At 44.4% G+C, this 16,702-nt stretch overlaps 1 protein-coding gene across 1 annotated transcript in view; it reads right to left on the bottom strand.

Moving 5' to 3' along the window:
- Positions 1-16,702, bottom strand: part of PHC3 (polyhomeotic homolog 3) — a 90,666-nt gene that overhangs the window by 29,800 nt on the left and 44,164 nt on the right. Inside the window, exons 7-8 of the mRNA XM_038745010.1 lie at positions 13,888-14,138; positions 4,712-4,871 (exon numbers count right to left, since the gene is read on the bottom strand). Coding sequence (XP_038600938.1) covers positions 4,712-4,871; positions 13,888-14,138 — 411 coding nt within the window. The remainder of the gene's footprint in view (positions 1-4,711; positions 4,872-13,887; positions 14,139-16,702) is intronic.

The following is a 16,702-nucleotide window of genomic DNA, read 5'->3' as shown; positions in this document are numbered from 1 at the left end:
CCTGCCTTCCAGGATAATAATAATGGCATTTATTAAGCGCTTACTATGTGCAAAGCACTGTTCTAAGCGCTGGGGAGGTCACAAGGTGATCAGGTTGTCCCAGGGGGGGCTCACAGTCTTCATCCCCATTTTACAGATGAGGTCACTGAGGCCCAGAGAAGTGAAGTGACTTGCCCAAAGTCACCCAGCTGACAACTGGCAAAGCCGGGATTTGAACCCACGACCTCCGACTCCCAAACCCGGGCTCTTTCCACTGAGCCGCGACGTGTGGTGAGTTCTGGTTCTAAATAAATGCCCACTGTGGATGAACTGATTTTCCAAGGCAATCGCAGTAGTGATTATTAATATTTCAGTTACACACTGCGCTTTTGCTGATATCGATTTTGGGGGGATACAATGTGAGGCACTTTGGAAACTACTGTAAAGTGAGAACAGTAATTTCGTGGAGGTGGGGGAAAGGGGGCCATTTAATAAGGCGACTGGCGCGGCGCTCTGAGGAAACCGTGAGATGCTTCGGAGTGTATCATGAGTCACGTCTGCATGAAACCACGAGTATTTGAGGCCCAAATCCATCCAAGACCGACCTTCCTCGGAATTAATCGAGAGTTCGTGGGGAGTGTGCTGAGCACGCGCAGCTCATTCATTCAATCGTATTTATTGAGCGCTCACTGTGTGCAAAACACTGTACTAAGCGCTTGGGAGAGCACAGTATGCTTCTGGAGCCACCTGTTCCCTCTTCGAACCCACCCAAGGGATTTGGGCAGTGGCGAGTCTGCCTCAGTGAGGGGTTTCTCCAGCCCATCAGTAGTAGCTTGTACTTCCCAAGCGCTTAGTACAGTGCTCTGCACACAGTAAGCGCTCAATAAATACGATTGATTGATAATACTGTGGAGGGAAAGGGGAGAGAATAATAATAATGATGATGGCATTTATTAAGCGCTTACTATGTGCAAAGCACTGTTCTAAGCGCTGGGGAGTTTACAAGATGATCAGGTTGTCCCACATGGGACTCACAGTCTTAATCCCCATTTTACAGATGAGGGAACTGAGGCCCAGAGAAGTGAAGTGACTTGCCCAAAGTCACACAGCTGACAAGTAGCGGAGCCGGGGTCAGAACCCCTGATCTCGGACTCCAAAGCCCGGGCTCTTTCCACTGAGCCACGCTGCTTCCCAAGCAGAAGAGGACAAAGGGCGGCCCATATTCATTCAATCGTATTTATAGAGCGCCTATTGTGTGCAGAGCACTGTACTAGGCGCTTGGAAAGTCCAAGTTGGCAACATATAGAGACGGTCCCGACCCAACATCAGGCTCACAGTCTAGAAGGCATTGGGGGAGGCAATGCAGAATCACCAACACCTGTGGGCAACTAGGAGGCAACTCCAAAGACATGCTCTTACAATAGTAATAATAATAATAATAATGATGGCATTTATTAAGCGCTTAATATGTGCAAAGCACTGGTCTAAGCACTGGGGAGGTTACAAGGTGATCAGGTTGCCCCACGGAGGGCTCACAGTCTTAATCCCCATTTTACAGATGAGGTAACTGAGGCCCAGAGAATCAATCAATCAATCAATCGTATTTATTGAGCGCTTACTGTGTGCAGAGCACTGTACTACGCGCTTGGGAAGTACAAGTTGGCAACACACAGAGACGGTCCCTACCCAACAGCTGGCTCACAGTCTAAAAGGGGGAGACAGAGAACAAAACCAAACATACTAACAAAATTAAATAGAATAGATACGTACAAGTAAAATAAATAGAGTAAGAAATCTGTACAAACATATATACATATATACAGGTGCTGTGGGGAAGGGAAGGAGGTAAGACGGGGGGGATGGAGAGGGGGATGATCCCAGAGACCACAATCACAAAGTCCCAGAAGGACAACCAGATAGAGACAGCTGACAGACACCATCCCTGCCCACAAGGAGCTTCCAATCCCATTACACCTCAACTTTGCTCTTCTCCCGCCAACCTACTCACCGCGGCAGGCCTCGTTCTCTTTATCGTCCCCCTCTCCATCCCCTCATCTTACCTCCTTCCCTTCCCCACAGCACCTGTATATATGTATATATGGTTGTACACATTTATTACTCTATTTATTTATTTATTTATTTATTTTACTTGTACATTTCCATCCTATTTATTTTATTTTGTTGGTATGTTTGGTTTCGTTCTCTGTCTCCCCCTTTTAGACTGTAAGCCCACTGTTGGGTAGGGACTGTCTCTATGTGTTGCCAATTTGTACTTCCCAAGCACTTAGTACAGTGCTCTGCACATAGTAAGCGCTCAATAAATACGATTGATTGATTGATTGATTGATTTATCCTGCCAGCGACAGGATCTTGCTCCCGCCCCACCCCACCTTCACAGCCGGCAAAGCCCGACTCTCTCCGTCTTCAAAGCCCTTCCGAAAGTGCACCTCCTCCATGAAGCCTTCCCCGATGAATTTCTCAGCACCCCACCCTCGTTATCCCCCTGCCGCCACTCCAGCATTTCTGCCTCACGTAAGCACACGAGAAGCAGCATGGTGTAGCGGATAGAGCACGGGCCTGGGAATAAAAAAAGTCATGGGTTCTAATCCCAGCTCCACCATTTGTCTGCTGTGTGACCTTGGGCCAGTCACTTCACTTCTCCGGGCCTCAGTTAACTCATCTGAAAAACGGGGATTGAGACTGTGAGTCCTATGTGGGACAGGGATTGTGTCCAACCCGATTTGCTTGTAACCACCCCTGCACTCTCTCCCTAAATTTGATGAGAAGCAGCGTGGCTTGGCGGAAAGAGCCCAGGCTTGGGAGTCAGAGGTCGTGGGTTCTAATCCTGGCTCCGCCACTTGTCAGCTGTGTGACTACGGGCTTAACTTCTCTGTGCCTCAGCTACCTCATCTGTAAAATGGGGATTAAGACTTTGAGCCCCACTTGGGACAACCTAATTACCTTGTATCTACGCCAGCGCTTAGAACAGAGCTTGGCACAAAAATAAGAGCTTAAATACAACACATGATTACTAAGTAAATGGGAAACAAGTGTGAGTTCTTGGCACAAAAATAAGAGCTTAAACGCAACACATGATTAATAAGTAAATGTTCAAACTTTCTTCGAACTTGGGGGGAAACAAGTGTGAGTTCTTGGCACAAAAATAAGAGCTTAAATACAACACATGATTAATAAGTAAATATTCAAACTCTCTTCGAACTTGGGGGGAAACAAGTGTGACTTCTTGGCACAAAAATAAGAGCTTAAACACAACACATGATTAATAAGTAAATGTTCAAACTTTCTTCGAACTTGGGGGGAAACAAGTGTGAGTTCTTGGCACAAAAATAAGAGCTTAAATACAACACATGATTAATAAGTAAATGTTCAAACTTTCTTCGAACTTGGGGGGAAACAAGTGTGAGTTCTTGGCACAAAAATAAGAGCTTAAATACAACACATGATTAATAAGTAAATGTTCAAACTTTCTTCGAACTTGGGGGGAAACAAGTGTGACTTCTTGGCACAAAAATAAGAGCTTAAACACAACACATGATTAATAAGTAAATGTTCAAACTTTCTTCGAACTTGGGGGGAAACAAGTGTGAGTTCTTGGCACAAAAATAAGAGCTTAAATGCAACACATGATTAATAAGTAAATGTTCAAACTTTCTTCGAACTTGGGGGGAAACAAGTGTGAGTTCTTGGCACAAAAATAAGAGCTTAAATACAACACATGATTAATAAGTAAATATTCAAATTTTCTTCAAACTTGGGGGGAAACAAGTTGAGTTTTTTATGAAAGTTCTTCCACTGTTTTCTCTTAACCAATCATAAAAAGGCAAGAGAACAAAATAACATTCTGGAAGACAAAATTTCATTTTGATGCACGATAAGATGTGGATACTGAGATGCCGTAAACTTAATCAAATTCTGCTGAGAGTGAATTTGATGAGAAGCAGCGTGGCTTAGCGGAAAGAGCCCGGGCTTGGGAGTCAGAGGTCGTGGGTTCTAATCCTGGTTCCGCCACTTGTCAGCTGTGTGACTTTGGGCAAATCACTTAACTTCTCTGTGCCTCAGTTCCCTCATCTGTAAAATGGGGATTAAGACTGTGAGCCCCCTGTGGGACAACCTAATTACCTTGTATCTACCCCAGCGCTTACAACGGTGCTTGGCACATAGTAAGCGCTTAACAAACACCAGTAACATTATTATAAAAGGAAATAACTCCGGCAGCTCACTGGCAGTAAAACTGGAAAAAGAGACGTGGGTCGGAAACAGATTGGAAACTCTCTATATGTTGCCAACTTGTACTTCCCAAGCACTTAGTACAGTGCTCTGCACACAGTAAGCGCTCAATAAATACAATTGATTGATTAAAAAGAGGCTCAAAACCACGAACCAAAAATGCATCTTTCACTAAGTGTATCAGATAAGAGTATCTTTCTGAAGCAGCGTGGCTCAGTGGAAAGAGCACGGGCTTTGGAGTCAGAGGTCAGGGGTTCGAATCCCGGCTCCACCACAAGTCTGCTGTGTGACCTTGGGCAAGTCACTTAACTTCTCTGAGCCTCAGTTCCCTCATCTGTAAAAATGGGGATTAAGACTGTGAGCCCCCACGTGGGACAACATGATCACACTGTATCCCCCCCAGAGCTTAGAACAGTGCTTTGCACATAGTAAGTGCTTAACAAATGCCATCATTATTATTATTATTATTACAAAGCCCACTAACCTTCAGCGATCATGTCTTCTATTTCTGTGTCGGATGAGTTGTCGGCATGCTTCGCATCATTCTGGATTTCTGGCTGGACACACATAGTACTCATGACCTGACTTTCCAAGAGAGGCCTCTTTTTCACCGGCTGTTCTACCAGCAAAGACGAACGACTGACCTAGAATGAGGATGACATAAATGAGGGACAGATTTCTTTCCTCCCAAAAGGATCGTGCAGAAATAACCTTAAAAGTCCTCAAAAGTCGGGCAGCACTTGTTTTCTACTCGGGCAAATCCTGCCAGGATTTTACTAGGTATTTTAGAAGGTGATTTCATCATCATCATCATCAATCGTCATCAATCGTATTTATTGAGCGCTTACTATGTGCAGAGCACTGTACTAAGCACTTGGGAAGTACAAATTGGCAACATATAGAGACAGTCCCTACCCAACAGTGGGCTCACAGTCTAAAAGATTTCATCTTTTTGTACCTCTAGGACTGAAAAAACCATCCCGTTTGTCACAAAGTACTCATTTTGTAGATGTCTTCTATCTCCCCCGTCCCAATATGAGTGTAAGCTTCTTTTGGGCAGAGACCACGCTTCTTTCCCAAGTTCATTCATTCATTCAATCGTATTTATTGAGCACTAACTGTGTGCAGAGCACTGTACTAAGCGCTTGGGAAGGACAAGTTGGCAACATAAGTGCTTAGTACAATGCTGTTTACCCAGAGGGTGCTAAATTATTATTCCTACTACTACCTGGTTGAGTCTAAAAGAATCGATGCTTCTTCCGGGATTTTTAATTTACTCCCAGGAAGCAATTTACCAGAATAACCTGGTCAGATAATGTTAAAGATGTAATTTGTTTCTTGTGGTCAGACTTATTGTCAGTCCCCAAACCATAGTGAACTTCTCAACCATGGACACTCCACTGGGAAATAAAAGGAGAGAAGTCACCTGAATTGGACTGGTGATTCAGTCATTCCTTCAATCGTATTTATTGAGCGCTTACTGTGTGCAGAGCACTGTACTAAGCACTTGGGAAGTACAAGTTGGCAACATATAGAGATGGTCCCTACCCAACAGTGGGCTCACAGTCTAGACGGGGGAGACGCTTACTGTGTGCAGAGCACTGTGCTATGCACTTGGGAGAGTACAATACAACAATACATAGACACAGTCCCTGCCTACAACGATCTTACATTCAGATCAGATGGCATTCTCTACTGACTGTCTCTATATGTTGCCAATTTGTACTTCCCAAGCGCTTAGTACAGTGCTCTGCACACAGTAAGCGCTCAATAAATATGATTGATGATGATTCAGATGGCAGATGGCATTAGATGGCATCAGATGGCATTCAGATGGCATTTGTTAAGTGCTTACTATATGCCGGGCACTGTACTAAACGCTGGGTGGATACAAGCAAATTAAGCTGGACACCGTCCCCGTCCCACATAGGGCTCACAGTCTCAATCCCCACTTTACAGATGTGGCAACTGAGGCACAGGGAAGTGAAGTGACTCGCCCAAGGTCACACAGCAGACCAATGGCGGAGCTGGGATTAGAACCCATGGAACGACACGACTGTTTTTTGAAATTGTGCTTGCCACCTAATTAAACAGAACTTTTCAGCTGCATTAGGTCGGCTTCTTGTCTTCTGATCTTATTTAGACTGGGAGCCCACTGTTGGGTAGGGACTGTCTCTATATGTTGCCAACTTGTACTTCCCAAGCGCTTAGTACAGTGCTCTGCACACAGTAAGCGCTCAATAAATATGATTGATTGATTGATTGATTGATATTACTGCCCTCTAAACCCTTGAAAACTTATTCATTCATTCGATCCTACTTACTGAGCGCTTACTGTGTGCAGAGCACTGTACCAAGCGCTTGAAATACAATTTGCCAGCAGATAGAGACAATCCCTACCAACAACGGGCTCAAAGTCTAGATTGAGGAGATGGACAACAAAACAAGCAGACTGGCATCAATAGCAAAAGGATTTAGCAATTATCATTTTCCTAAGAACACACTATGTCCAATGGGCTAGTTCTGGATGTGCACACACATACGACCAAAGGACCTTATTGACACAAGTCTGTTTAAATCATTAAGAAAAGTGGGCAATTGCCCCAGGCACCTAGACTTCAGGGGTTCATTCATTCCTTCAATCGTATTTATTGAGCGCTTACTGAGTGCAGAGCACTGGACTAAGCGCGTGGGAAGTACAAGTCGGCAGCATATGGAGACGGTCCCTACCCAACAACGGGCTCACAGTCTAGAAGGGGGAGACAGACAATGAAACAAAACATGTAGACAGGTGTCAAAGTCGTCAGAACAAATCATCATCATCATCATCAATCGTATTTATTGAGCGCTTACTGTGTGCAGAGCACTGTACTAAGCGCTTGGGAAGTACAAATTGGCAACATATAGAGACAGTCCCTACCCAACAGTGGGCTCACAGTCTAAAAGGGGGGAGACAGAGAAAAAAACCAAACATACTAACAAAATAAAATAAATAGAATAGATATGTACAAGTAAAATAGAGTAACAAATATGTACAAACATATATACATATATAATAGAATTAAAGCCTCTGAGCAGGTTCATCTCTGTCTTCATCTCCTCCATCCTTATGCGTGCCACCATCCTTGGGCCAGCGTTAAATAATAATAATAATGATGGCATTTGTTAAGCGCTAAAATAGCCATAGAGAAGCAGGATGGATAGAGCCCGGGCTTGGGAGTCAAAAGGACCTGGGTTCGAAGTCCGGATCCGCCCCTTGGCTCCTATGTGACCTTGGGCAAGTCACTTCACTTCTCTGGGCCTCAGTTCCCTCTTCTATAAAATGGGGATTGAGATCATGGGGCCCTGGGGGGGGACTGCACTAAGCGCTTAGTACAGTGCTCTGCACACAGTAAGCGCTCAATAAATACGATTGATGATGATGACCAGAACTGTATCCAATCCGATTACGTTGTGTCTATCTCAGTGCTTAGTGCAGTGCCTGGCACATAGTAAATGCTTAAATACTATTAAAAAAAAATTATGGAGGAAACAGTATGGTCGCTGGGGAAGGGACGGAGCTTTGGCGGGGGGGGGGGGTGTCCTCCTAACTGTGGAATCAATCAATCAATCGTATTTACTGAGCGCTTACTGTGTGCAGAGCACTGTACTAAGCGCTTGGGAAGTACAAGTTGGCAACAGGAATCCCCAGGCTTTCACTGCCCAAAGCCCAGCAGTACTCTGAGGTGAACTGCCCACCTGCCGGGTGGCCTATGATAACAATATAGCCCGTTGTTGGGTCGGGACCATCTCGATATGTTGCCAACTTGTACTTCCCAAGCACTTAGTACGGTGCTCTGAACACAGTAAGCGCTCAATAAATACGATTGAATGAATGAATGAATATCTGATTCAGACTGTGATCCCATGTGGGGAAAGGACTGAGTCCGACCTGATTATCTTGCCTCTAGCCCAGTGCTTAATACAGGGCCTGGCCTTACCATATCTTACTTTCATTTCATTTCATTTAATCATATTTATTGAGCGCTTACTGTGTGCAGAGCACTGGACTAAGCGCTTGGGAAGTACAAGTTGGCAACATATAGAGACGGTCCCTACTCAACAGTGGGTTCACAGTCTAGAAGGGGGAGGCAGGCAACAAAACAGAGCATATAAACCAAATAGAATAAATAGAATAAATATGTACAAGTAAAATAAATATTCATTCATTCATTGAATCGTATTTATTGAGCGCTTACTGTGTGCAGAGCACTGTACTAAGCACTTGGGAAGTACAAGTTGGCAACGTATTGTGCTTTCGTGCTGCTCATCTCATTTTTGCCCTCACGACAACCCTTTGAAGAACGTGAAAGGCGGGTATTATTTTCCTCATTTTGCAGAGGAGGGGAAAAAAAGGAAGTTCAGAGGGGTTAAGTGACTTGTCCAAGGTCACACGGCAGGCTGACGACAGAGTTCGGACTTGAACCCAGGCTTTCCAGCTTCCGGATCGGCGTTGTTCCACAACCCTACACTGGCTCCCCGATCTTGTGTCCGTAAGCTCGTCGAGGGCAGGGATCGCGTTTACTTAAGACCGCAGTACAGTGCTCTGAACACGGTAACCGCTCAGTAAATACCACTGATTGATTGATTTTCCGGGGGGAACCAAACAATGCTGAATTGATACTTTCCTTTTTAAATTCAGAAGAAAAACTTTTAATTAAGAAAATATCTTACTTCTAAGTTTTCTAGGACAAGTTAAAAGTTTGGGTTAACAAAACATTCATTCATTCATTCAATCGTATTTATTGAGCGCTTACTGTGTGCACAGCACTGTACTAAGCGCTTGGGAAGTACAAGTTGGCAACATAGAGAGATAGAGGGTCAACTGAAAATATAGGCAATAGAAGAGGATGAAATGAACCACTGCCACAGGGCAGAATTCTCAAAGACAAATATTTTGAAAATGAGGAGGTCCAGAAGGTCTCAGAAGAGCTAACTCAGTTTCCCACGAGCATGTCTATGATTTATGGTATTTCTTAAGTGCTTACTACGTGTTCAGCACTGTCCTAAGCACTAAACTTTTGTCTGGGATTTTTGAAAGCTAAGGAAAACCTGTGTATATGTATATATGTTTGCACATATTTATTACTCTATTTATTTATTTATTTTACTTGTAAAACCTGTATATATGTTTGTACGCATTTATTACTCTATTTATTTATTTATTTTACTTGTACATATCTATTCTATTTATTTTATTTTGTTAATATGTTTGGTTTTGTTCTCTGTCTCCCCCTTCTAGACTGTGAGCTCACTGTTGGGTAGGGACTGTCTCTACATGTTGCCAACTTGGACTTCCCAAGCGCTTAGTACAGTGCTCTGCACACAGTAAGCGCTCAATAAATACGATTGATTGATCGACTGATTGATTGAAAACATGTCCCAGGTCCGTGAGCATAGGTTAGCTTTATCTGCAGTTGGCCTCAACTCCAGGATTACTTCAAAAAATTTGTACATGTGCAATTTGGGGATCGCCATCTTATAATCATTTCTTCATTAGTTGCTGGTCTAAGATGGTGCATCAATAGTCTCTCTGAAGGGTAAGTGAAGAGCTGTAACACAGATATCTGGAGAAAATCACTTATTGGTTTTAAACCATCTGTTTCAAGTTTTCACTGTGTGCACTCTTAACTATAAAAACGTATTTTCCAGCTCCTGCTCTGGAGACTTGAACGACAAAGAAAGCAACACCATTCAGGTGGATTTCGTGGACCCCGCCTTACGATTTATCACGAAGGGCAGAGAGAAACTTCTCTATTCTTAAGAAATCGTTTTTCGCCGTTTGCTCACTAAATGACGGTCCAACTGTTTCATAAACTTACCTGCCTCAGTACCTAAAAGTAGCATTAATTCAAGATAAATACTTGAGAACTGTTAGCTTTGGGCCAGTCACTTAACTTCTCTGTGCCTCACCTGTAAAATGGGGATTAAGACTGTGAGCCCCATGTGGGACAACCTGATTATCTTGTATCTACCCCGGTGCTTAGAACAGTGCTTGGCACATATTAAGCTGTATTAACCTGTTAATTAACCTGTATATATGTATATATGTTTGCACATATTTATTACTCTATTTATTTTACTTGTACATATCTATTCTATTTATTTTATTTGTTAATATGTTTGGTTTTGTTGTCTGTCTCCCCCTTCTAGACTGTGAGCCCACTGCTGGGTAGGGACTGTCTCTATATGTTGCCAACTTGGACTTCCCAAGTGCTTAGTACAGTGCTCTGCACACAGTAAGCGCTCAATAAATACGATTGATTGATTGATTGACTAAGCGCTTAACAAATGCCATTATTATTATTATTATTATTATTATTATTATTATTATTATCTATGTAAACCAGGCCTACTGGACGGAGCACAGGCTTGGAAGTCAAGGTTCTAAATCCAGCTCTGCCACTTATAATGTTAATAATAATGTTGGTATTTGTTAAGCACTTACTATGTGCCAAGCACTGTTCTAAGAGCTGGAGGCGGGGGGTGGGGGGGGATACAAGGTAATCAAGGTTGTCCCCCGTGGGGCTCACAGTATTCATCCCCATTTGACAGATGAGGGAACTGAGGCACAGAGAAGTGAAGTGCCTTGCCTAAAGTCCCGCAGCTGACAGGTGGCGGAGGCGGGATTAGAACCCATGACCTCTAGCTCCCAAGCCCGGGCCCTTGCCACTGAGTCATGCTGCTTCTCACTTGTCTGCTGTCTTACCTTGGGCAAATCATGTCTCTTCTTTGTGCCCAGTTACCTCACTGGTAAACTGGGGATTAAGACTGTGAGCCCCATGTGGGATGCGGGCTGGGTTCAACCTGATTAGCCTGTAACGACCCCAGCGTTTAGGACAGTTCCTGGCACATAGTAAGCGCTTCACTAATACCATTAACAACCACCTGAATTAATCCTTCACATTAATAATAATTCATTCATTCATTCATTCAATCGTATTTATTGAGCGCTTACTGTGTGCAGAGCACTGTACTAAGCACTTGGGAAGTACAAGTTGGCAACATGTAGAGATGGGCCCTACCCAACAGTGGGCTCAATAATAATAATGATGGCATTTGTTAAGCACTTACTATGTGCAAAGCACTGTTCTAAGCGCTGGGGGAGATACAAGGTGATCAGGTTGCCCCACGTGGGGCTCACAGTCACCCTCCCCATTTTACAGATGAGGTAACTGAGGCTCCGAGAGGTTAAGTGACTTGCCCAAGGTCACACAGCAGACATGTGGCGGAGCCGGGATTCGAACCCATGACCTCTGACTCCAAAGCCCGGGCTCCTTCCACTGAACCGCGCTGCTTCTAAGAACACACCTGAAGACTCGACCCACAAAGTATGATTATATTTTACTTGTAAATATCTATTCTATTTATTTTATTTTGTTAATACGTTTTGTTTTGTTGTCTGTCTCCCCCTTTTAAACTGTGAGCCCACTGTTGGGTAGGGACTGTCTCTACATGTTGCCAACTTGTACTTCCCAAGCGCTTAGTACAGTGCTCTGCACAGAGTAAGCGCTCAATAAATACGACTGATTGATTGATTGATTGTTGGCTAGGGACTGTCTCTATATGTTGCCAACTTGTACTTCCCAAGCGCTTAGTCCAGTGCTCTGCACACAGTAAGCGCTCAATAAATACGATTGATTGATGGATTGATCAAAGAGAAAGCAATCGCTGCCCTTGTCCGCTGGGTGATCCTGGGCAAGTCACTTCTCTGTGCCTCGGTTCCTTCGTCGGCAAAATGGGGATTTACCACCTGTCCTCCCTCCTACTGTGTGGGACCTAGTGATCGCGTACCTACCCCGGCGTTTAGCAGAGTGCTTGGCGCCAAGCAAGCACTTAAATGCCCCAATTACCGCGTCATCTTAAAAACAAAAATATCTCACTATGAAGAGTAACTTTACTTGACGCTAGAGAAGCAGCGTGGCTCAGTGGAAAGAGGCTTTGGAGTCAGAGGTCATGGGTTCGAATCCCGACTCCACCACATGTCGGCTGTGTGACCTTGGGCAAGTCACTTCACTTCTCCGGGCCTCAGTTCCCTCATCGGTAAAATGGGGATTAAGACTGCGAGCCCCACGCGGAACAACCTGATCACCCTATATCCTCCCCAGTGCTTAGAACAGTGCTTTGCACATAGTAAGTGCTTAAGTAAGCGCCAAGCTAGCTCTCTTCCTCCCTTCAAGGCCCTACTGAGAGCTCACCTCCTCCAGGAGGCCTTCCCACACTGAGCCCCTTCCTTCCTCTCCCCCTTGTCCCCCTATCCCCCCATCTTACCTCCTTCCCTTCCCCACAGCACCTGTATATATGTATATATGGTTGTACAGATTTATTCCTCTATTTATTTATTTATTTTACTTGTACATATCTATTCTATTTATTTTATTTTGTTAGTATGTTTGGTTTTGTTCTCTGTCTCCCCCTTTTAGACTGTGAGCCCACTGTTGGGTAGGGACTGTCTCTATATGTTGCCAACTTGTACTTCCCAAGTGCTTAGTACAGTGCTCTGCACATAGTAAGTGCTCAATAAATACGACTGATGATGATGATGATATGCATATATGTTTGTACATATTTATTACTCTATTTATTGATTTATTTATTTATTTTACTTGTACCTATCTATTCTATTTATTTTATTTTGTTAGTATGTTTGGTTTTGTTCTCTGTCTCCCCCTTTTAGACTGTGAGCCCACTGTTGGGTAGGGACTGTCTCTATATGTTGCCAATTTGTACTTCCCAAGTGCTTAGTCCAGTGCTCTGCACATAGTAAGCGCTCAATAAATACGATTGATGATGATATGCATATATGTTTGTACATATTTATTACTCTATTTATTTATTTATTTTGCTTGTACCTATCTATTCTTTTTATTTTGTTAGTATGTTCGGTTTTGTCTCCCCCTTTTAGACTGTGAACCCACTGTTGGGTAGCGACTGTCTCTATATGTTGCCAACTTGTACTTCCCAAGCGCTTAGTCCAGTGCTCTGCACATAGTAAGCGCTCAATAAATACGATTGATGATGATATGCATATATGTTTGTACATATTTATTACTCTATTTATTGATTTATTTTACTTGTACCTATCTATTCTATTTATTTTATTTTGTTAGTATGTTTGGTTTGGTCTCCCCCTTTTACACTGTGAGCCCACTGCTGGGTAGGGACTGTCTCTATATGTTGCCAACTTGGACTTCCCAAGCGCTTAGTCCAGTGCTCTGCACATAGTAATCAATCAATCAATCGTATTTATTGAGCGCTTACTATGTGCAGAGCACTGTACTAAGCGCTTGGGAAGTACAAATTGGCAACACATAGAGACAGTCCCTACCCAACAGTGGGCTCACAGTCTAAAAGGGGGAGACAGAGAAAAGAACCAAACATACCAACAAAATTAAATAAATAGGATAGAAATGTACAAGCAAAATAAATAAATAAATAAATAAATAGAGTAATAAATATGTACAACCATACATAAGCGCTCAATAAATACGATTGATGATGATGACAACCTGATCACCCTATATCCTCCCCAGCGCTTAGAACAGTGCTTTGCACATAGTAAGCGCTTAACAAATGCCAATTATTATTACTATTATTATTATTATTGTTATTGACACTTACAGGAAACGGCTCCAGCCCCTCCTGAATCACAAAGCCCTCGATAACGTGGGTCAAGATCTGCGGCTTGACGATCGCCTGCGGGGGTCTGTTTTCCAGGCCCGGAATGCTGTTGGGCAGGGACGCGCCGCTGCTCCTCGTCGCGGCGGCGGGCAGCAGGAGCGGAGGCGGCGGAAGGGAGGCATGCGAAGGATCGGACGGAGACTTGATCACCGACGCGCTGACCGAGGCCACCGCGGGAAGTTCCACTTGGTCTGGAAAAAAGCACCGCGTTTATCTTTACCAGTTACGCCCAGGCGCGTCGGGAAAAATGGAACAGATGCAGATAAGCACCTACTGCAATCAGCTGCCCCAGCAGGATCGCCCCGTCAGAAATTCCTGGAGGCTCCGCCAACCCACGGGGAATCATTGCCGAAAGACTTCTTGTTTTTTTTTAATGGCATTTACGAAGCGCTTACTAGGTGCCAAGCACTGTTCTAAGCGCTGGGGAGGTTACAAGGTGATCAGGTTGTCCCATGGGGGGCTCATAGTCTTAATTCCCATTTTGCGGATGAGGGAACTGAGGCACAGAGAAGCGAAGTGACTTGCCCAAATAATAATAATAATAATAATAATAACAACAATAATAATAATGGCATTTATTAAGCGCTTACTATGTGCCAAGCACTGTTCTAAGTGCTGAGGAGGTTACAAGGTGATCGGGTTGTCCCACGGGGGGCTCACAGTCTTAATCCCCGTTTTGCGGATGAGGGAACTGAGGCACAGAGAAGCGAAGTGACTTGCCCAAATAATAGTAATAATGATAATGGCATTTATTAAGCGCTATCTGCCAAGCACTGTTCTAAGAGCTGGGGAGGTTGCAAGGTGATCAGGTTGTCCCACGGGGGGCTCACAGTCTTAATTCCCGTTTTGCGGATGAGGGAACTGAGGCTCAGAGAAGAGAAGTGACTTGCCCAAATAATAATAATAATAATAAAAATAATGACATTTATTAAGCGCTTACTATGTGCCAAGCACTGTTCTAAGCGCTGAAGAGGTTACAAGGTGATCAGGTTGTCCCACGGGGGGCTCACAGTCTTAATCCCCATTTTGCGGATGAGGCAACTGAGGCACAGAGAAGCGAAGTGACTTGCCCAAATAATAATAATAATAATATAATGGCATTTATTAAGCGCTTACTATGTGCCAAGCACTGTTCTAAGCGCTGAGGAGGTTACAAGGTGATCAGGTTGTCCCATGGGGGGCTCACAGTCTTAATCCCCATTTTGCAGATGAGGGAACTGAGGCTCAGAGAAGAGAAGTGACTTGCCCAAAGTCACACGGCTGACGATTGGCGGAGCCAGGATTTGAACCCATGACCTCTGACTCCAAAGCCCGGGCTCTTTCCACTGAGCCACACTCAGTATGCTTTTGCTGCTTTTTCATACCGTAGCAGAAGCTCCCCGATATCTAAGCATTTTTAGGTTAGCATTTTTAGCATCTTTTAGCAATTTTAGCATCTTTTAGACTGCGAGCCCACTGTCGGGTAGGGACTGTCTCTCTATGTTGCCAACTTGGACTTCCCAAGCACTCAGTACAGTGCTCTGCACACAGTAAGCGCTCAATAAATACAATTGATTGATTTAGGTTAGAGAAACCAAACGAGGGTTACATTTTAGGCCCCGATTTAAGAAAAATCGAATGGCGTAAATCCAATGGGTGGAAGATTCTTCATGACTCATTTAAGTCATTGATGCATCTGATAACAGGCAGGATGGCCTGGAACACCTCAGAGAAATCACGTCATAGTTCTGTCCTGAAGATCTTCAATGAATTACCTGATTACCTTGGATCTACCCCATTGCTTAGACGGTGCTTGGCATTCATTCATTCAATCATATTTACTGAGCGCTTACTGTGTGCAGAGCACTGGACTAAGCGCTTGGGAAGTCCAAGTTGGCAACATTATAGAGACGGTCCCTACCCAAAAGCGGGCTCGCAGTCTAGAAGGGGGAGACAGACAACAAGACGAAACATATTAACAAAATAAAATAAATATGTACAAGTAAAATAGAGTAATAAATCCGTACAAACATATATACAGGTGCTGTGGTGAAGGGAAGGAGGTAAGGCAGGGGGGATGGAGAGGGGGAGAGGAAGGAGGGGGCTTCACTTCTCTGGGCCTCAGCTACCTCATCTGGGAAATGGGGATGAAGACTGTGAGCCCCGTGTGGGACAACCTGATCACCTTCGTGGCTCAGTGGAAAGAGCCCGGGCTTTGGAGTCAGAGGTCACGGGTTCAAATCCCGGCTCCGCCAACTGTCAGCTGTGTGACTTTGGGCAAGTCACTTCACTTCTCAGTGCCTCAGTTCCCTCGTCTGTAAGATGGGGATTAAAACTGTGAGCCCCGCGTGGGACAACCTGATCACCTTGTAACCTCCCCAGCGCTTAGAACAGTGCTTTGCATACAGTAAGCGCTTAACAAATACCATCCTTATTATTATTATTATTAATGAAGGAGGGTTTGGGTACAAGGACAATGAACTGGGTTTACAACTTCCATGCTTATCTGGACTTACTTACTGGTACTCACTGTACCTCGCTCTCGCCTGTCCCGCCGTCGGCCCCCGGCCCACGTCATCCCCCGGGCCTGGAATGCCCTCCCTCCGCACATCCGCCAAGCTAGCTCTCTTCCTCCCTTCAAGGCCCTGCTGAGAGCTCACCTCCTCCAGGAGGCCTTCCCAGACTGAGCCCCTTCTTTCCTCTCCCCCTCGTCCCCCTCTCCATCCCCCCGTCTTACCTCCTTCCCTTCCCCACAGCACCTGTATATATGTATATA

Source organism: Tachyglossus aculeatus, chromosome 1, assembly GCF_015852505.1.
Source record: "Tachyglossus aculeatus isolate mTacAcu1 chromosome 1, mTacAcu1.pri, whole genome shotgun sequence".
Taxonomy (NCBI): Eukaryota; Metazoa; Chordata; class Mammalia; order Monotremata; family Tachyglossidae; genus Tachyglossus; species Tachyglossus aculeatus.
The sequence above is the reverse complement of the archived record's forward strand: the minus strand, read 5'-3'. Positions and strand labels throughout refer to the sequence as shown.